Source organism: Pan paniscus, chromosome 10 (genome assembly GCF_029289425.2).
Source record: "Pan paniscus chromosome 10, NHGRI_mPanPan1-v2.0_pri, whole genome shotgun sequence".
In the NCBI taxonomy this organism is placed as follows: Eukaryota; Metazoa; Chordata; class Mammalia; order Primates; family Hominidae; genus Pan; species Pan paniscus.
Genome location: NC_073259.2, coordinates 9,042,271 through 9,064,416, shown reverse-complemented (window position 1 = coordinate 9,064,416; position 22,146 = coordinate 9,042,271). Strand labels below are relative to the sequence as shown.

The following is a 22,146-nucleotide window of genomic DNA, read 5'->3' as shown; positions in this document are numbered from 1 at the left end:
TTAAAGTATTTGACGTATGACCTAAGTAGCTGGGCAGGCTGATAAGAATGGACAAAAGTGAGCTATTTTGCAGACTGGTAAATTCTTATTTTAGATGAAACTTTTTTGGTTTGGATGAGCGCAACTAAGGGGCGAGGGGGAAGGTGGGGAGGGGGAGGCCAACAAACAAGCATCGGCTATCGAAGCAGGGGCCTAGTATATCCTGTTTCTTCTGTAGTTTGCTGACCTAGGCCAAATCAAGGCCCTTTGTCTTGGAAATCGACCACCGTATACATTATTTTCTTTAACCTCACTCAAGTCTTTATTCAAATGTCACCTTTTCAGAATGCCCTCTCCAGATTACCCTCTCTGCAAACACTGCCACCTCCATCACATTCTATTTTCTTACTTGCTTTAGTTTTCTTCAGAACTCTCTTCAGCACTGGACACCACTTCATATATTTGCTTATTGTCTGTTTCCCCCATAAAATGAAAGCTCTGTAAATGCTGGCAGCATCACGCTCCTCCGTACTGTAATCCCAGTTTATAGAACTGTCTCTTACGCTGAGTGAACGTTCAATAAATATTTGTTGAATGCAATGCATGAGTAAATGAACAAACGAATGAATGCATGAATGAATGAACCCCTTAACAAATCACCAAGAGGGGACCAGGCAAAGAAAACAACAGAGAAGCACAGTGACAGAGCAGCTGAAGCCAATCCTGGAGACCCAGTCTGCCACATGCCAGGTAGCTCCATACCAGAGAGCCCTAGGGCCTGTGGTAAAGAAAAGTGCTTCCTCAACTGCCCAAGCATGGCCCTGGCCCCACTCAATGCTGCTCTAAGATGCTCCACCATGTGAATGGCCCACCCTGCCTTGCTTTATCTCAGAAGGAGGTTGGGCACTCCAGAGCCCAAGAAAGCTGGGTCAACTATTGGCGGATACTTTATCCACAAGGCCAAAATATAAGCTGGAGCTACCAGAGACCTTACAGGTAAAGTTCAATTCATCAGGGAGAAGACCAGCAAAAGACAGAGCCAGGACAAACAGGTACACAGACCTGAGAAACCAACCACCAGGGAAGCCTGGGCTTCTGGCTGGCCACAGTCACCAGAAGATGGGAAATAGGAACCGCCAGCACTAAGGACAATGCATGGGTGTTGAGGCAGCCTGTTTCCCAGAGCAAGCTAGAGAATGGGGCCCGCCCTGCTAGTTCATCCACACCAGGCTCAGAGTGCAGAGACCGTAAATACCCCTGCGGGAAAGCAAGGTGCTTCTACTCACAGGGCATGTGGGTGGGTTCTGTGCAGTGTGGTGGCTGTCAAGCCAGCATGTCCACAATCACCTGGACAACAGATTGCTGGCCCCGCCCCCTGAGGTTCTGATTCAGCAGGTCTGGGATGGGGAGGCAATTTGCATTTCTTTTTTTAATTTCATTATTATTATACTTTAAGTTTTAGGGTACATGTGCACAATGTGCAGGTTTGTTATGTATGTATACATGTGCCATGTTGGTGTGCTGCACCCATTAACTCATCATTGAGCATTAGGTATATCTCCTAATGCTATCCCTCTGACAATTTGCATTTCTAACAAGTTCCCAGGTGACGCTGATGCTACTGGCCCAGGGACCACACCAGTGAGCAGGTGGAGGGTGGACCTAACTTTGCAAACCAGGTCTGCTTTTCTGAATTCATCCAAAACATGTGAGCAGCTAGCAATCCTAATGAGCAGTCGCCACCACAATCAAAACCACAGCCACCACGTGTTGACCAGACCCTGTGCTGAGTGCACTCTGGAATAGGACTGCTTTTGTTTGAAACCTTGTTATCCTGGGAAATTTGCTGAACCCATCTGTGTCTTAGTTTCCCTGTTGTAAATTGGAGATATTAGTATATCCTTAGAGGATTTTTTTAGGATTTAAAAGACAGAATTCATGTAGAAAGCTTCGAAAAGTGCCTGGCACATAGCAAGTGCTTGATGAATGGCATCCATAATTTCTGTTTGTCAACATAGCTTAGAGGAAGCAAAGTGGCAGTTGCCTGGGATTGGTAAGAGAGGAGCTCCAGGATGACCCCTAGATGTAGGAGGCAAGAGGGAAGAAGTTACTGGAACCCAGAGGCCGTGAAGGAGTATGGGGTCTGCTACACGAAAGTTTCAGGTCAGGGAAAGAGCAGGTGGACAGTGACCCCCATAGGGAGGGGCCGAGGGAATCAATGCCCCTCCCTCCCCCACCCTCCCACTGGTGCTCCTGTTGCCCTCCCACTGGTGCTCCTGTTGCCCACAGGCAGAACCCAGCCAGAAGGGTCAGCTTTGCAAGGAAACCTCTCCAGAGCAGGGTGCAGACAGGTGCAGACTGGAAGGGCACATGTGGGATGCTGGCACACTCAGAAAAAAGGCTCCACGTGTTATTTATTCACACTCCACTTGGAGGCAGGGTGACCCTGACCCACTTATATTGGACATCTTCAGTGGAAGTACGGATGGATTTGGAGAGGCTCTGCAGGCCTGGGTGAGCAACCCCTCTCTAAACCACGTCTTGCAGCCCGAATGCCAGCCACACCCCAACAGCAATCTGGTGCTGGCATCCCCCACAAGGTGAGCCAGAGGGTCCTGGTGCCAGCCCAGCCAGGGCTCTGACACTGAGCCAACCGGATACCAACCTCAGAGGAACCAGAAGTGCTCAGTGTTCTGTGGTGAACAAAAGAGCACCTTAGGGGTAACAGAAAAAAAAAAGGCAGGATGAATTCAGAGAGACTAGAAAATCTGCAAGGCAGCCTGACACATGGAACAGTCAGGGCTCACAGCCTGACTTTGGCCCTGCAGCCAACTCTTTGACCCCTACAAAGTCCCCTCCTTGGAGCTTCCCTCTCCAAAGGACAATCACAATAAATCCTGCCCCTGCCCCCTGCCTCTGCCCGGATCTGCCCGATCCTTCAGTATCCGGGGGCTCAAGAAGGATTCCAAGATGTGCTAAGTCACCGTGGGCTCCTAGGAGGAAATCACTAGAGCAGTACCTGGTATAATTGTGATTATTCATTATCTAAAATCGAATAGGATAAAGTACCACAAAATACTTTTTTAGGGAATGGATCTGCTGAGGCAATGAACTGAACTAAAATAGTTGTTATTAAACATTTTTCCAAGACTGATAACTTATGATGCTCTCTATACCCATATTCTGGCTCTCATCTCCAGAACCCTTGAAAGGGGCTGAGGACAGGAAAAGTGACATGAAAGAACCACATAGCTGGCTTTCCAAAAAGATCCAGATATAATGAAGTAGAGAAAATTTGGCAGGGAACTCACCATGGACAGAGAAGACTGCACTCTCACGGAGCGCACGCATTCCCTAAAAACTGCAATTGGAAGAGTAGAAGTAACAGAAGGAAACACAGAAAGGAACACATTCCAAGATGTGCTAGAATCATGGGCCCCAGCCCCTGTCTTCAGGTAAGATGTCATTACGCAGGCTCAAAGGGTCTGAGGGACTTACTGGGGGCCACACAGTCAGCTACTCAAACTAGATATAAAATCCCTGTTCAAGCCAAAATATAAGGGAAACTGAAATAGGAGTTATCTGTTCAGTAGGTACATCGCATATTTGGTTTAGGTGTCAGGGCTCTGCAAAGAGGCTTCCAGAATCCCCAAGACCAAGCCCTCTTTGTCCTGAGGGAAAGAGGAACAGAGAACTTTCTGAGACGACTGGGTGATGATGGGGGATTGAACAATGTTTTGCGTTAAGAAACTAGCAAGATACCTCCTTACAGATTCCGCCGCTTCTCCAGCTTCACTCTATCTCTATCTTTGTCCTTCCTTTCCAAGGAGAGTGCTGCATGGTAGACGCAGAGCAACTGAGACACTCAAACCCTTTGATCCCCGGTGTTGCAGTTCTCTCAGGGACAAAAATAGTCTCAAAAAGGACCTGTCACATGATGAGCAAGTTACAGAGCCTGGACAACAGCCCCAGTCTCCTGAATCCCACAAACCTCGTTCTAAAGTGGGTTCATTCACAAGCAGCTCACTGAGGGCAAATGAGATGAAGAATGGTGATGCCTGGTGGTTTCTCACAATGCCAACCAGCTGTGGAACAACCACCCTGCATTACTCCCCTGAGCAGGCAATCTCTACCCATAGTTCATTTACTTATTCATTCATTCATTCCACCAACATCCACTAAGTCGTCCTGTTGGCCAGGCATTGTGCTGCAGTGCGGAGACGAGACAGGCACGGAGCAAGAGCTGGGAAGAAGAGTTAGTGAGTGCTGATCTAGGGCAATGTGGATAGAGAGAAGGAGATGGATGTAAACAGTGTTAAGAAAGTAGAATTAGCAGGATTTTGTCATAAATCATCTGAGATTGGGGCAGGGGAGGTGAGAGTAAGGGAGACCTCTGGTCTGATTCCTGACTTCTGGCTGGGGTGAAGGGGAGAATGGCAGTGCCCTCCATGAGACAGGCAGACAAGGAGAGAAGCAGATGAGCAAATTGGAAGGAAAGGTGAGGAACTCAGTTTGGGTCATGTTGAATTTAAAGTGCCTGCAAAACACAAAGCAAGAGAAATCCAGCCAGAAGTGCAGATCTGGATGTCCCAAGATGTAGAAGAGGATGAGATCACCCAGGGACAGCAGGCTGGAGGCAACTTCCCTGGGCGAGAAAGAAGAGTCCACAGGAAAGCTTGAGAAAGAACAGTCAGGGAGGTGGGAGACGCAGGAGAAAGCAGAGCTCAGAAGCCCACAGAGCAGTGGGTATCAAGTCAAACGCAACAAGCAACAGTGTCTAGTGTAGCTGGCTGATTGGCCAGGTGAGATGAGACCAAGGAGAGTCCACTGCAGTGAGTCACAAGGGGGTCTCCAAGGCCACTGTCAAGAGCCACATCAAAGGAAAGTAACTGCAGGGATGGCCATGGAATCACTTCCCACTGCCCCCCACACTCCTAAGGCCCCAGTGTGAAGTTCAGCTGCTGGCACCAGCCATGGTACCCAAAGGAACACAGCATCCTGGCTCAGGCCTATGTCCTGGGAGATAAGCCAGCCCCAGCACTTTAGAAATAATGGTCCAGCACTACACACTTAGGAAGCCAAAGAAGGATGGTTTTAATGGATTTGAAACTCAAATCTTTGCTTTTCTTTCCCCTTTAGCCCTTTTCATATTCAGAACAGGCTAGATCCTTGACACCTATGTAAGGTTATGCATCAACTGCCCAGTGAAGCAGGCACCAATAGAACAGCTGCCTGGGACTGGATTCTCTCCAACACCCAGGCCCACACAGCCCAGAGCCGAGAAGCTGGGGCTGCCACTTGGATAGTGAGCCCCTCACAGTCTCTCCTGTTGGAAAAGAAAGAGCTCTTGCTCTTAGATGCATAGAAACCCAGGCCTGGGAAGGGAAGAGAAAAAGAAGACTGAGCCAGCAGGTGAGAAACAAAAGTGAAGGCAGAGGTTTCTGGAGCAAGGTTTCTTCCCCAGACAAATAATTGCCAGCAGGCTGCCTGCAGTGAGTCACGTCCTTTGTCCAAGTCACAGACCCAGAAAGTTCAGCTTGTCCAAGTCCTTTGTCCAAGTCACAGCCCCTTACGTTCTTTGTCCAAGTCTTCCTGCTGCTCCCCAAACCTCCACCTTCTATGCCATTTGCTGCCTAAGGGGAAAACATCTCTCCATTTTCAACAGCACGAATTCAGCACCCATGGGCATGTCTGGAAGGGGCAGCCATGTGGAGATGGCATCCAGCTCCATCAACAGCACGATAAAGGAAGACAGGCATGGAGCTACCCTGGAGGCCCCTGAGAGAGTAAGGTTGTAACAGGCAAAGTGTGAGGTTATAAGAGCAAAATGTAAGATCTGCACACAACCTCTTACCTCTTAAAGTCCTCATGCCCATTGTCTCCATTTATTTAAGGGGTAAGCCTACAGACTGAGATAGATGGGGATCATTTCATCCACTTTTCAGATGTGTAACTCTCTGCAGCAGGGTCAGGATCACGGGTTCTGGCTCTTGATTCTTGACTTTTTCTATGTTACTTGGTATCAGCTGAGGGCCCGAGGAACTGGAGTGAATGTGTAAGGAAAGTTGAGGCAGCTACTCCTTGGGGCTCAGGATAGGTCCCTGCTGCCTTGACTGGATTACGTGGAGTGCACTCCCGAGGTGGAGGTGGACCTGAAGACCTCTGAAAACTCTGATTTCTGCCGCTGAGGCAAAGCTGTAAGAAGAAAGTGGGGTGGGGTACAGGCTGGCAGCAGTTTGGTTAAGCCTCCAAGAAAAGCCACCGGAGCTGGCCTTGTGGACAAGGCCCCAGGCCCTGCAGTACTGGCAGTCCAAGCCATTAGTTTGGTTTTCTTTACATCTTGGAGTAGGGAGCAACTTATTTTTATCTATTTTTAAAACTCAATTTAATTTTTTCATTGACAAATCATAACTGTACATATTCATAGGGAATATAGTAATATTTGAATACATAGGATGTATAGTGATCAGGTCAGGGTAATTAGTACATCCATTAACTCAAACAGTTGTCATTGCTTTGTGTTGGGAACATTCAATATCTTCCATCTATTTATTTGAAACTGTATAGTATATTATTGTTTACTGCAGTCATCCTACAGTGCAATATATAGAACCCTAGACCTTATTATAAAGAGAAAAGTTCATGGTTGTGTCGGACCCACAGCACACATGAGTAAAGGGACCTGGACCATGCTGGGAGCAGGGGTCATGTCCGCTCTGCAGAGCTGCCCCACCCCAGAGCAGGACCCCAGGCCCTGAGTGCCCGCAATTAGGAGCCTTGGCCTCAGCACAGTTCAGATCTCTGGTCTGAGAACATCCCCCACTGCATCTTCTGCTCAGAGCAGCCAGTAATGGTGGATAAGGTCAAGGGAGAAAATATATTGGCTCCTCCAAACCCTAAAATACTCCTGCCTCAAGCAAGGTTTTTCAGGGGCTCCCTACAGTCTCTCTGCTGCCACTGCCTAAGCACAGGGCATTCTTGATTGTCTCAGGCAAAGCCCTCACTCCCCTAGCCCTTTCTGAGACTTATGTCGTGCCGGTTACACTTGTCTATGTGAAAATCTCTTACTCAGTTTGCATTGATTAAAAACCTCTCTGCAACTCTGACTTTGCCTGACTTTGCTCTTCAGCAGTGAACGTCTAACTGGGACAGCTTAACTGCGGACTTGCTTTAGGTCAGATGGATGGTGGCTTTGACCTCAGAGGTATACTCTTCTAGTGGGATCCTCTGTGACTGATAGAGCCTCAATCACTGAATTAAGAACGGGACCAACAAATATTCATTTAATTGCTAGCATCCATAGAACATTTTTTTTTCATACAGGAAAGGTACATGTGGCCAATGATAGTTCATTGAACAAATAGGTTTAAGTCTCTAGCAGACACCAGCTATCGTGGTAGATGCTGGGGTTCAGTGGTAAAGAGCATAAACAGTGTCTACTCTCACAAAGTTGATGGTTGACTTCTAGATGAGGAAATAGGGAAATAAAGCACAAGGTGATATGCGCTGAGACAGCAGGAACTGGTACTATAGGATAACACAGGAGGAGACTTGGATCTGAAGGTGGTGGCAGGAAAGCCTTCTTGGAAGAAGCGACATCCACACTGAGACCTGAAGAGAGAGTAGGAGCAACGAGTCGAGGAGGGGAGGTAGGCAGCTGAGTGTGGCTGGAGCAGAGGGAAGGGCTTGTAAGAAATGGGGATGGAAGAGGACTCAGGGGCATGATTACGCAGGGGCTCCTGAGCCCGGGTGAGGGGTGGGTCATGATCCTAAGAATAGTGGAAAAGCCACTGATGGGGTTTAAGGAAGGGAGAAGCATAATCAGGTTTCTATTCTAGAATACGCACTCACACTGCTGTGATAGGAGAACCAAGCAAGGAAAGGGAGGGAGTGCAGACAACATCTAAAAGATCACTGCAGAGATCCAGGCCAGAGGTGAAGAGACACGAACAGGGATGGCCACAGTGGGCCTGGAATGGGGAGGACAGATTCAGGACACAGAGGAGAAACATTTCAGATGTAGAATCGCCAGGTCTTGTTATGGAGAAAGGAGAGAGCAGAGTTCAGGCTTGTGATTTTGGTGACTTATTACCAAGAAAAGTGAGAATGGCAGGAGCTGGGAAGAGGGCAGGACTCCGGAGGCAACCCAGCGAACCTGAGGTGCCTATGAGACATCTCAGTGAAGATGTCCTGCAGGCAGGCGGCCATGCCTCGCGAATCTCAGAGGAGAGATGTGGGCTGCAGTCTGAGAATGGGAACTGGTCATGACACTGAGAGAGCGGATGGGGTCACCCGGAGACAGCATGCAGAGAAGGTGACCAGAACCCTGCCTGGAACAAGCCTACAGCACCACAACTCACAGAATCAACGAAGCACATCAGCTGCAAAGTCAGGGCTGCATAACGTCTCTGACCCTAAAACTCGGATCTATCTTTACAAGACTCTCCCTCAACTATTCCCACGCCCGGCCTCACCTTAACATGTTTCTCACAGGAAACACACTCTCCCGCATTGAGATGTCAGACCCTGAGTGTAGCTCAGAAGCTCCAGGCCGGTAATTAAACTTGTACCTCATGTCTCACATATTATGAACTACAAATCACACAGGATATGTATGTTTGTATATGAGCATGTTCTCCTGCATGACGCACCTACTGACTCAGAAGCGTGTACATATCCCCACACAGAAACATCCCGACACCCTGCAGTCTGTCTGGAATAGGTCATTTATATCTACTTTCGGCGAGCACCAGAATTGACTATTCCCATTTTGAACTATAAATTTTCTCCTAAAAGTGAAACAACAACTGGGCAGAAAAAAATCTTAAAGTTGTAACAGTAAGAAAAAGAAGAAAACATCTACCAGCTTTATGTCGTATCCCATTATCAAATGTAATCCTCATGGCCAGCCTATAAAATGGGATTTATAATCCCACAGGGATGAAAGTGAGATCCAAAATCAGATCTCACTATTATACTCTCCCCTGCACCATACTGGGTCAACAGCTTTAATGTGGGAAAAAAGGGGAAAGAATACAAAAATTAGCAGGGCGTGGTGGCACACACCTATAATCCCAGGTACTCAGGAGGCTGAGGCAGGGGAACTGCATGAACCCGGGAGGCAGAGGTTGCAGTGATCCGAGATCGCGCCACTGCACTCCAGCCTGGGTGACAGAGCAAGACTCTATCTCAAAAAAAATAAATAAATAAAAATAAAAGGAGAAGAAAAAGAATTCTAACAAAAGGAATAGTATGTGCTATATACAGGTTTATTTTCTTTACTCATTCAATAAGAGTAGTCATCAATTTTCTACTATGTACCTGTGGGCGAAAACTGAACTAATGCATGTTAATAGAGAACATGCCTTAATTAGGGCCCTATCTACACTTCTGATGGGCTATAATCATTTGTGGAATCCTTTGACTGAGCCTCCCCAGAGAATTACCGTCATAACTGCTTGTCAGAGAGAGAGGAAGTCCTTGAATTTAATGTGACTATGGGAATTATAGTCTTTCATTTTCTGGGAGACCCAGGCTTGAAAGGCCACCACTTGGCCGGGCGTGGTGGCTCACGCCTGGAATCCCAGCACTTTGGGAAGCCGAGGCCGGCGGATCACGAGGTCAGGAGATCAAGCCCATCCTGGCTAACACGGTGAAACCCCGTCTCTACTAAAAATACAAAAAATTAGCCGGGCGCGGTGGCGGGCACCTGGAGTCTCAGCTACTCGGGAGGCTGAGGCAGGAGAATGGCGTGAACCCGGGAGGCGGAGCTTACAGTGAGCTGAGATCGCGCCACTGCAGTCCGGCCTGGGTGAAAGAGCGAGACTCCATCTCAAAAAAAAAAAAAAAAAAAAGAAAAAAAGAAAAAAAAGACAGGCCACCGCTTTACTTTAGCTAACAAGAGATGATATTTCACAATACAGTGACAAATGGGGCCCTAATTGAGGAATTTGTTAACAGCCCTTCCCTTTATAGTGTCATTAGCCCAATTTGGCCTTAGCTGTACCACTCACACAGCTTATATTCTGCAGGATTTAGCGCCAAGAAGACGGGGAATTTAACTCAATAATTAAACCTCCAAATTGTCATGTCAGCCTGTGTATCTCTCTCTCCTACCTCCTATCCATGCCTCAGTTTCTCTCGGTAGGAGCACAGGGGAAAGTCACCAATCAGTCCGGTAATCAACATGTAGGAATTGAGCAAGGCTTGAGTGGTGTGTCAAGCCTGAGAGAAGCCTGAGACAGCGTGTCTATCTCGAGGGAGCCTCCCGTAGAGCATGACCACTTCTTTTCCGTGCCCCCATTGCCTCACGCCTGTAGGAACTCCATGAGGCTTCATTTTCATTTGATAGATGTGGACAAACACCTGAGTTCTACATCCCAAAGCTGAGAGTGAGCCTGGAGTGTGGTAGGCAGCCTGTGGGTCACGAGGCTCCCTATTCCTCCTGTAACGGGCCCTTCACATGGCACAGTGGACCTGTGGGCAGGGAAGCTAAAGAGCCCTGTCTTCAGCTGCTTTCTTGACTCCACCTGGCTGACCTGAGGATGAATTGCCTGAATCAAAGGTGCCTTCCCTCAACTGTTCTGCTCCCGTCTCTTCCAGTGCCGATTCCACACTGTCACAAACAAGGCCCTGTACTTATCTGTTCTCCTTTCATATACTGTTGGGTAAGCCCAGATTACTAATAAAGCTAATCTTTCTTGAGTATTTATCATGTGCCAGACATGTGCTTTATGTGAAATAACTCACTTAGTCCCTATGATAACCCTATGGGATAATGCACCGCTACCCATACATATCATAGAGGATGAACCCCACACACAGATAACTGCAGTAAGCAATGCAAGCTAGGAAGCAGCAGAGCTGAGCTTGAACCCAGCTAGCAGCCCCACACTAACCCCAGAGTCTGCACAATTAACCCCCACACAGAACTGCTGCAGGCTGAGAAGTCGGTGGGCCTACATGGTTTAGTTATTCATTGTCCTTCCTGCCCTCCAAAAGAGCCCTTCAAATAAACTGCTGATCAGCACCCAAGTTTACCACTAAAGTAATTCCTCTGACAACTACAAAGCAAAACCGCTAGGAAGATGAGGGGATCTAACCCAGGGAGCCTATTACAGGGCCACAAGCTCCAATCAGTTATAGGCTCGTTTCCACACATGGAAGTGTATCTTCCAAATCTCCAGGTGGGTAGGAGCTGGTGTGGAGCAAAGGTTAGGACAAGCCTGGGGTTGGGAGTGTGGACAAAAGAGAGGAAGGAGGCCATGTCAACAGCAGAGAGCATTCCAGCTCTGCTACTTACTGGCTCCGTAATGTTGATCAGGATAATGAAACTCTGCAAATTTCAGTTTCCTTAATTGCAAAACAGAATTAATAAGAGTTGCTTTGTAATGTTGTTGAGTAAATTAAATAAGGCAATGTTTACAAAGTGACTGACACGGCACCCAACCCATAATATGTATGCTAAAATGGTAGCTCTTGCTATAGTGATTGCTACTGCACAAGGAAAAAGCCATGATAAAGACCCTGGGAAGCCAGTGGGTGCAGTGTGCAGCTGAGTGAGAAGCAGGAAAGAGATAAGGGAGAGAGACCACTTTCTCGGATTTGCAACTATTCTGAGGCCATTCATCAGCCATTTGCTATATGGCGGGCACCGTGTTGAGTAACGTCATGGGTTGAATTGTGTCATCCAAAAAGATGTGTCGAAGTCCTAAACCCCCAGTACCTGTGACTGTGAGCTCATTTAAAAATAGGGTCTTTGCAGATGTTATCAAGTTAAGATGAAGTCATATTGGATTAGAGTGGCCCCTAATCCAACAAGACTGTTGTCCTTATAAGAAGACGTATAGACACACACAGGAAAGAATGCCCTGTGAAGATGAAGGCAGAGACCAGATGATGTGTCTATAGCCAAGGAAGGCTGAGCATCGTTGGCCACCACGGGAAACCAGAAGAAAGGCAAGGAACAGATTCTCCATGAAGACTTCAAGAGGAACCAACGCTGCTGGCATCTGGATTTCAGACTTCTGGCTTCCAGAACTGTGGAAGACATTTCTGTTGTTTTAAAGCCACCCAGTTTGTGGTACTTTATTACAGCAGTCCTAGGAGGGTAATACAGGTGATGAAACTACAAAGATAAATTTTAAGAAACAAAGTTCCTGTCCCGGAGACTTTAGTATTCATTTTATCCCAATAAAGCAGCTGGATGAGAGTCCAGATCTAATATTGATGGCCTAGGGTCAAGCTTCCGAAGAGCTATACTTTGTTAGACAAGTACATCGTCTACTGGGTCCAGCTAGGAACCCAGGCCTAGGGATAGTTTAGATGCGCAGGGAGAGTGAGGTGATGGCTGTCCCTGCCACAATTATGTCAGGCCCCTGTCACTCACACGGCATAGTATTGGAGACTGTGAAAGTGAGGATGGCAAGATGGCGGTGGAAGCAAGAAAAGACGTCCTGGAAAAAGGAAAGCGGGGCTGGTGTCTCTTCCTAGGCTTCTTCCAAATTCACCATTCCACATTCCTGCTGTTAATTTCTCCACCCTTTCTCTTCACATTTTAAGTTTCTACTCTGGTTCTTCTCATGCCTTCACAGCCTAGTGGACTAGAAAAAGCATTTTGGTGATTAGAAAACCAGACTTTGAGCTCTAGCCTCATCACTTACCAGCTGTGGGATTTTGAGCAAATAACAGTAACTGTCTGTGCTTCAGTTTATTAATCCATACAATGGGGATATATGTAATTCACAGCATTGCACACAATGCAATGTATTAAGCGAGCATTTTAAGTTCTACAAGAAGGTCAGAGCTCTCACTATGCACAATTCCTAGACCTTATGCAGAGAAACACTGGTCTTAGACAGTACAGATCAGGATATACCAGAAAGTTGGCACAAAAAATAAAAACAATAAATGAGATGCTACGTTTAAAGGAGGTATAAAGAGCACAGACCCAGGAGTCCACAGGGTCTCGACCCCAACACGGAAGAGCTCTGTGATATTGGACAAGTAGTTCCTATCTCCTGACTTAAGTGATTTGAGTTTCCACCCAACTTTAACATTCTATGACTTTATGAAAATATGCACATCAAGCTGTTTGCTCAATATAAAATTACACTTTAAAAAGAGATCTTTACTTATGGGCCACTCATTACAAATATGGGAAAAACTGTGATGCTTGAGGGAATTCTTATAACAAGTGAAGTAAGAAAAGACATTTGATGTGTGAAATATCCAGTGGCTATTTTGGCTGGATAATACTGGAGAGGCAAATCTCAAACACTCCTCTCCTAGCTATTCCTATTAGAAGTCTAATACCAGAACATCCGAAAAAGGGATTGGAATCAATTGGAACAAAAACTAGTAAAAATGGTGAGACAACCCCAAATGAAAAGGTAGCAGTCAGTCTTCATCTCTTTTTAGAATAACATAAACGAAGGTGACTCAGATTGCAATCGAAGAGGTTGAGCTCAGACTTCAGGGAGAACTTCCGACTACTGAGACACTCGAGGAGTTTGGGGAAATTCCCTTCTCTGAAGCTTTTTAACAAGAGACCAAGTGGCCAACAATGCATCTTCGGTTAGGTGGTTCTCAGAGACAGAGGCATGGACAGAATGACCTTTCAGAGGTCCCTTCTTTCCTGTGCTCACTCTATCTTGTTACTAAGCCAGTTCACAACAGCACCACCTGCTTGCTTCTCACACACAGAGGCTGCTTTCAGTTACCTTGGCTGTTCACATATTTTCAGGCTGCCCATTTTCCCCCTGCTGGCAGAGTAGACTCCAAGGTGTAAGGACTGTTTTTACAGATTTTTGCATGTTCCACACTGGTATGTGATAATCACTTCACATTGCAGTTAGCAAAGAGGAGGAAATGAAACCCACTCCTGAATTGGAGACAGGAGTGTTGTGTTTCACCGTCTTTGACAGCCAAAAGCCAATTTAGGACTCTGAAAAGCCAAATTAGCCAGGCAAAAAAAAAAAAAAATTGGGTATCTTCTTAATTCTCCTGAGCTCACTTAAGGACTGAAATCAGTGTTTGCGGAGGGAGGAAAAAGTCACATGCACTATGGTTTTATGGATCATTTCAGCTACAGAAATGAGAAAGTGGGAGAATACTTTCAGTTTGCACTTTTTTGGCAAGACTCCTAAAAGCTAGCAGGATAATAATCATAAACGCTTATTGAGAACTCACCATGTATAAGGCAATGTTCTAATTCCTTTGCATAAATTAACCCTTTTCATCATCACAGCAATCTTAAAAGGCCCAGAGACATTAAACAACTTGCTCAATGTAGCAACACATCTACTAGGTCCAGAACTGGATTGAAAACCAGGAAGTCTGTCTCCATAGCCTACTAGTTAGTGTACACGCTCTGCAGAAACAGACATAGATGAAGACCATCCTCAGAGAACTATGCCTGGTTCCTCCTCTTCCTCAATTCCCTGACCCCTGTAATAATGGGAGCACATTCTTCAGCTGAAAGTAACTTCCTGAGGAGAAAGATCTATTAGCCAAAACCACCAAGATACACCATGCAAGAAGTCAGCTCAGTTATCCCCATAACTCACTGCAACCCCTAATCTCATTGTCACATTGTAGGATTTTTTCCAACCTGTAATTATTCCCTCTCCCTGGGCCAGCAAGTCAACAGAACAATTCAAAAAAAAAAAAAAATATATATATATATATATGTTTCCAAATTGACTCTTTGCTAAAACTGTTTCCCGACTCCTGGGGGCTCTCCTTTGAGGTGATAAAACCCTAATCAGGGAGTCATCGCCATAAATAATGCATCATGCATCAGACTTTCACCAAGTATCAGTAAAGCAAGCAGTAGCTCAGGAGGGTCCATTATTCCCCATGGTTCATAATTGGGCGTTGTGATTAATCCATTTATCTGCTATTCAGATGAGCACTCCATAGTAAGAGTCAATAATTACTGAATATTGAATAAGTACATGAATAACCAAAATGTACCCATGATTTGACTGGCTTCAGCACCTTGATTCCCAGAATATTTACCCATTTTGAGTTTCAAAGGTTCACAGCAACTAAGTACAGCAGACAGGTGGGGTGGGAGATAGGAATCCCAATTTCCAGGAAGCCGTGAGTGACTAAAGCCCAGAAGGCTCAAGAGTTTGTTCACAATCACATACATCAATTCAGTCAACATTTATTAACATTTATTACTTATTGTGTGTCAGGCCCACAAATTCAAAAAAAAAGTGCATTATCTAATAGACATATAAATAGACACACAAAAAGCCAATTATCTTGCAATAGGAAAAGTGAGAGACAGGCGTTAGGAACACATAAGAAAGGGTAATGCCCCTCCCTGGGGAGAGAGGATAAATGGCAGATCTGGGAAGCCTGCCCAGAGGAGGTAACATTTGAGCTGGGTCTTGCAGGTTGAAAAAGATTGTTTTCCAGAGAGAAGAAGGAGGAAAGACTGGCACAGGCAGAGGGAAGAGTATGCACAAAAGCATTCACGTATGCAGTCGGAGGTCTTTTCCAAGAATTGCATGATGCAGATATTGATGGGCTTTGCACACCATGCTAAGGAAACTGGGCTTTATCCAGTGTCCTGTAGGCAATAGGACAGCATCCTAAGTTTTTAAAGAGATGCCTGATCATGAGCAGATTTGTGCTTCCAAAAGCTGATCCAGTACAGTAGGATTATGAGGCTGGATTAGAGAAGAGGACCAACAGTTCAGAGGAAAGTGCCTTAGTGAGGGCAGAGGTGAGATGACGTGTCTTGGGCACTGACAATGGGCTGAAGAGGAGAGTGGGACTGGAGGCTTTGCAAATGTTTCAGAAGGCCACAGAGGAGGTTTCTCATGACACCTAGGGAACAGGGGAGAGGGAGAAGAGGCTGGAAGAATGGTGATTCCCTTAGCTGAGGAAGAGAAGCATAGCTGAGTGATCAGGAGAAAGCGTACATGGAACTAACACTACTGCGTGTTTGCCATGTGCCAGGGGCTGTCCTGGCATTTCCTTATACCCATACCTGCCCTATTCCATGAGGAGAATCAGCTCAAGTTAACAGAGAAGGGAACTGAGGTCAGAGCGGTTGAAGAGTGCCCCCAGGGCCACCCATTGCCAACAGTGCCCAGCAAGCACGTGATGTTGATGCTCTTGTACCCTAGCTGGGTACTTCGCTTTGTGGAGGGAGGCTTTGGTCAAAATGTAAGTAGTTTTATTCTTCACTTGCTCCCTTCCTGCCCAATGGTTAGAGTATCTCTCCGTATCTTTACCTTTTGAACGAACACTTTCTCCCATCCTTGCCCACCTCCATCACTGCATCTCTCCCTTCCAAAGTATTCCTCTCCGCCCACTCCTCATCTACTCCCATTCACACATGGCATCTTGTTAGAAATAGCAAGGGCAGGGCAAACAGCAATGAATCAGAAGTGGGGGCAATCTGTGTTTCAGGGCTGACTTAACCCACCAGAAGACTTTCAGCAATTGCTTGACCTCAGCCTCGGTGTCCTCAACTATAAAGTGGGTATAAGAAATGAATACTAATCTTTGCTTATCTCACAGGATTGTTGTGAGGATGGAATGAGATAAACAACAAAAAGCAGGAAAAGGTGGCTATAGGATTATCCATCATAGTTGTCCATGAGACTGTGAGCCCCTCCAGAGGAGGGACCAGGTGGTCCTCATGTTTGGAACTTGGGTACCTAGCTTTCCTGGTACAGAGCCAGTGCTTGACAAAGAGGTGTGGAATTCAGAACTAGGACCACTACCACGCTCCCCACCACCCACTGACACACGTGGAGGCGTGCTCCTGCCGCTCTCATCTACCATAAATGCAGGCAAGCCCACAACACCCCACTTTTGGAAGTGCTGCTCTAGTCCTGGCTTATTCCAAAAACAGCCAGTTCCTGGAGGGAAACCAAGTGATTGTCACGCTGCCTGGATGCCTCCGCTAGGCACGTTTGACCAAGTCTGGGTTCTACCCCTTCTCCAGGGAAGTTGCTAAGAACTGATCCGCCAACCTGGCTCACACCCCTCCAAGGAGCCCCAGCTGGGTCTGTCCCTCCCCGCACTGCCTTGGTGCCCCGCACGCGACGTGGTTTTTTGTTTGTTTGTTTTGTTGTTGTTCGCAGGAGCCCGGCCGCCCCTACTGCTGTTTTCATTGATGCCTTGAGCAGAGCTGGCATGTGCAACTGCTGAGAAGGGGGAGCGCGGAGCGGCGGGGGAAGCAAGTAAAAATAGCCTGGCGCCCGGCGCTCTGCCTGCTCCGGACGCCTTTAACCCTCGCCGAGGCTGGGAGAGCGCAGCAGCCGCCGCTGCACACTGCGGAACCTGGCAGGGGTCTGCACCCAGACCCCGCGCAGCAGCGGGGGTACGAGGCAAAGGGAACCGCAAAAACTTTTTCTTAGAAAAATGAGCCGGGGGTGGGGTGAGGTGGAAATGCAGGGAGGAAGCGCCTTCTCGCTTCCGGGGCTCCAGCCACCTGGCAGAGACCGCTACGTGCCCGCTCGCTCCACACTTCACAGAAGCGCGGCCTTGAAGCCCTGGGCTATTTTTAGAAACCCTTTCGGCGGGTGGGCGATCAGAGGGCGGAGGGTGAGGGGAATGGTAAGGATGGCTTTCTGCTGGGAGGCTAGCCGCCTCGCACTACACATCATTCCGAATGTCTGCTCTCAGGTGGGGGCTGGGGAAGAGGAAGTGGTGAGGGGACGGCGGGCACGCAGGCTTTGCCCTAACTCAAGGAGACAGCGTTCGCTACTGAATGCCCCGCTGCTTTCAAGTCCCGGAGCGTGTTTGTTTTGAAATTGACAATTGTCAGATGCATGCTGCTTCTAGTCTCTCAGAGAAGGGGGATGTATAAAGCTTTGCTGCCTACGCGGTGGGGTAGGGGTTTTAGCGCAGAGTTAAGACCTCGAGGGAAGAAGACCAGGAAGGGTCTCTCTACCTTTTTGCATTCCGGCAAGACAGAGGGACAATCCCCGCGCCACACCCCCATCCCCGCCCCCCGCTGCATATGGGTAACCATATGTGAAATGTGCGGCAGCCCCACCAGACACCCAGCTATTAATAGAGCCTGGGAGTTTGCTCTCTGTGTCTTTTTCCTGCCACTGAGTAAGGGATGATCTTCACACACATGCCCCACTCCGCCCCCATCTCGGCGCACCGTTTCTCCAGGAAGGTAAGGGGGCTGCCCACGCTGATCCCCTTCGTGACTACAGGTGCCCAGAGCCTACGGAATAGTCCGGTTGTTGTAATGACAGCGGGGTCAGAGGGAGGCGAGGGATCACAGCCTCGAGTCTCGGGACGCAAAGCCCAGCAGGGCTCTCTGCGGCTCAGGGCCAGCTGGAGAGTAGAGAAAAAGGCTGCCGAAGGCGGGGGCCAAGAACACAATTTGCGGAGCTAGAGCGACCTCCTCAAAAGCCCTTGCGGGACGAGTGGCTGCAGACCCTTTTCTCACTGCAGCCGACGGCGCGCAGCCCCCACAGTCCGCGCAGGCTCGGCTGCTGCAGGGGCGGGCGCTGTCCCTGGTGCTGAAGGTGGCCGCGGCCCGTGTGCCCTGCCGGGTTTAGCTACCCAGAGGCGGCTCTGACATCTGAGGACTGCAGACTTCTCTCTGGCCCAGATCTGGGCCGGAGGGTCTGTAGGAGGTGCCCGAGTCCTCCTGCCGGCTCGGCCCCCGCGGCCGGGAGCTCTCCGCGCTGCTGCGGGGACGGAGAGCTCGGGAACCGACTCGAGCTTGAAGGGTAAAGCTGAGGCAGCGGCAGGAGATGGTCAAGGCACTGCAGGGAGCAGACCTGGCCCCAGGATTACCCACCCCAGCTCTGCACAAAGCCGGGACCCGGGAGCCCTCACGGAGCCCAGAGGAGAGGGCAGGGGAGCGCGGCTGCCCAGGGTTTGGGACTTGGGGGCAGGAGAAGGGAGCAGCGGGTGGCAGGAGAGGGTGATGGGGTGAGAGTGACTGTTTTGCATTTTCAAGAGGGAGGGGACCTGAGACATGAACTTCCCCCCCACCCCCCACCAACACACACACACACACACACACACACACACACACACACACACGAGGAGGCCGGCAGAAGCAAGCGGGATGAAGCTGGGGAAAGTTTGGCACTCGGTGCTGAGCGGCGGCGGCGGCGGCGGCGGCGCGGTGGTCTGGGTGGGCGGCGGGGTCTCCGAGAGCCCCTGCTCGCTCGCCTCCTTACCTCGGTGTTCTCGGCCGCGTTCTCCGCCATTTTCCTCCTTAGGAGCAGGCAGCGGGAGGAGTGTTTCATGCCCATAAGAGCCAGCAAGGGTTTGGTGATACAGAGATAGTAGAGAAAGAGAGAGAGCTGGTGTAGCTTTAAAAGAGAGAGCGAGAGGATGGGAGAAAAAAAAAATCCAACCCAGCCCCTCAGCTGGAGCGTCAGCCGGCACAGTCAGCCACAGCGGAGTCTGTTCCGCAGTCTCCACTTTGTTTTATTTTCCTCCCTTCTCATCTGCTCCGGATTCCTTCACACAGTTTCAAGTTCTTCTCGTGCCCCCGACCCCCTCCCCGCCCCTCTCCACCCGCGCTGCGGGCTAAGCTCGAGGGAAGCAGCCCCGAAGCCTCCGCGGCGGCGGCGGCGGTCGCGGATCCTCTCCAGGCTGCTCGCAAAGTCCGGCCGGCCAGAGGCAGCCGCCAACTCCTCTCAACTTCTGCCGATCCGCTGGGCGAAGCAACACGCTTCCTGCGCGTCTCTCCTAGGGGCTGAGCCGGGTGAGTGGGGGCGGGGTAGGAGGTTCGGTGGAGCAGGCGGCGGCTGGGCGCAGACCGAGGGCCCCCAGCGCCCCCGGGCCCGCCCCCTCCCCTCGTCTCCGAGGGTCTCGGCCGCCTCCTCTCCCTGGCGCTGCACACAACTTACGTGGAGGCCAGGCCCGCGCGGGGGGCCCAGAGAAAGCCGGCGCCCGGCAAGGCTCTTGCAGGTTCTTAGACCCGGTGCGCGTGCTCCCACCTAGGGCGAGGTCCGGGCGGGACCGGGCCACAGTTAACTCGCACCCTCCCCACCCCGTCCCACCCCAGCTCTCCCGCTCCTCTGCCAGTTCCTGGATCCTTCCTTGGCGAATTACGGTTTGGGGAACGAAGGGGTGGGTGTCTGGATGGGGGAGGGTCCTTAACTCCTTCAACTCTAGGGGTAAGTGTGGTGTCATTCTTTATCCTTTTCTCTCTCTCTCTCTCTCTCTCTCTCTCTCTCTCTCTCTCTGTACCCAAAGCCCTTGGGACTCCAAGCCCCTTTCAGGCTGAGAGGGAGGGGCAAAGGTGGCGGCCAGAGTGGCTTGGGAAAGAGGGTGGGAGAAAGTCAAATGCGAGACTGCAGTGCCCCCCGCCCCCCACTCCAGTCTTCCCTGGCAGCCCCCTGCCCACGCATTTCTCTTCTCCCTCCTCACCCTTCCCCCACCATCGCCAGATTTTGAAGTCCCTTTTATGGGAGAGAGGGAGGATGTCACGTACCCGTCAGGATTCTCTTGATCCTTTTTTAAGGGAGTTTGGGCGGCAGCAGGGGGTGTGAATTTTTATACAATGCATTCCTGTCTTCACTTTGAGAGCTTCTTTTTCTCTGTTTTACTGGCCATCTGTCGGGCAGTGGGAGATAGAACAAAAGCGGGGGACCCCATTCTGCCTCTCCCTTTGCAACAGGACACTCAGGCTGACTCCTTAAAACAGCTGTACTTTTAAGCTTTCAGCCTACAAGTCAAGGACTGAGACCTATAAGATGCTCCCTGAGCACCCGGCTGTCTTCACTTCATCTTTGTACTTGTTTGGGGAGGTCCCTCCCAAATGCCCTATTTGCTTTTTATCATCACCTTTGATAACTGGGAAGTGTGAGCCTGACTGTCCTCAATTAACCCCAGAGTCCATTGAAGAAAAGGGCTAGAATCATTCTCAGTACGAAACATGCCTCCATCATCTGGTCCTCGGGGAAAGAGAGGATACATTGCACTAAGTAGAGGTGAGAAGTGAGGGATAGAGAGAGGAGAGGATGAAGAATGAGAAGGATGAAAATGTAGCAAGAGGATTGAGTGTGTGTGTGTGTGCGTGTGTGTGTGTGAAAACTTGAATAAAAAGATGACCTTAACCTCCTTAACCTTTTCCCTTCTCAGAACACAGACCTGGGTTAGAGTTGGGGGTGAGTGAGCAGAATTCTTGACAACACCCAGTCGTTCCTCCCGTTCTGTCAACATGCAGAAAGTGGTAGGAAAATAAATGATGTGAATCTGGAGAATGACTTTTATCCTATTGAATTCCCTTTTCTCTAGGCATCTTCTCAGAGACAAAAGATTCTGAGAGACATCTAATTCCCTCCCAAAAGTGTCTCAGTGTTTGTGCAATCAAAGGAAATCAGAAAAGAAATGATCCTCACCGCTCTGTGGTCCAATCCTCTCATTTTACAAATAAGGACCCCAAGATTGGAGAGAGGAGGACATTTGCCCATGGTCCATCAGCAAGCAGAGGACCCAGCTCCCCAGCCTCCTGACTTTCAGTCCGACACTCTGCCCCCACCCAACACTGCTTCTGCTTGTGCATCCCTTCTGTGACTAACCAGGGAGGAGGGGAGCTGAAACAAGCTCCCACCGAAATAGGCTGCTGCCTGTGCGTGATTATGTTGCTATGAGAACCTCAGTGGGTGTGTTTCCTCCTTTCGCTGTTGAAATCTTTTGCTTTGCTTGGCTTCTCCCCAAGCACAGACACGTCTCCCTTTGGAATGGGGAGTGGAGAGGCTGAGATGGAGAGCTATATTTTCATGGCAAGAGTTTTCTGTCCCAACCCGTCCAACCCAGAGCCAGCCTGGGGCTGAGTGAGGAGCCTGTGCCACTAGGGTGGTTCCATAAAGGCTGGAGTACAGGAGTGAACTGTTTTGAAAGTGGATACTCTAGCCCCCTGTTGAGCTGTCTTAGCACAAAGAGGTGCTGTTCCTGCTATGTAACCACCTAAGAACAAATTCACAAGCAAGCTAATTATTACTTTAACAGACGAAGTTTGGGGTGATTTGTTATACACCAAGAGATGACCTGAACATTCACGTCTCATGATTGTGAAAAGTGCCTAGCACATAGTAGGTACTTTGTAGAACTATTTTCTCAGCATCCCCACCATTCCTGTGAATTCAGTCTTTCTCCATCTCTTTTGCAAAAATATATTAGCGTAGTCTTTCACCAGGTTAATTAGTTTAG

At 48.9% G+C, this 22,146-nt stretch overlaps 1 protein-coding gene across 3 annotated transcripts in view; it reads right to left on the bottom strand.

The window, feature by feature from the left end:
* PRMT8 (protein arginine methyltransferase 8) overlaps positions 1 to 22,146 on the bottom strand; it is a 168,042-nt gene that overhangs the window by 76,764 nt on the left and 69,132 nt on the right. Inside the window, exon 1 of one of the 3 annotated variants that reach the window (XM_034935198.3) lies at positions 19,161 to 19,963. The exons of 1 other annotated variant lie outside the window; for it this stretch is intronic. In XM_034935198.3, coding sequence (XP_034791089.1) covers positions 19,161 to 19,235 — 75 coding nt within the window. In that variant the 5' untranslated portion in view covers positions 19,236 to 19,963. Of the gene's footprint in view, positions 1 to 19,160; positions 19,964 to 22,146 lie in introns of those variants that run through there. One more of the 3 variants, XM_003820345.6, reaches the window with a different exon arrangement.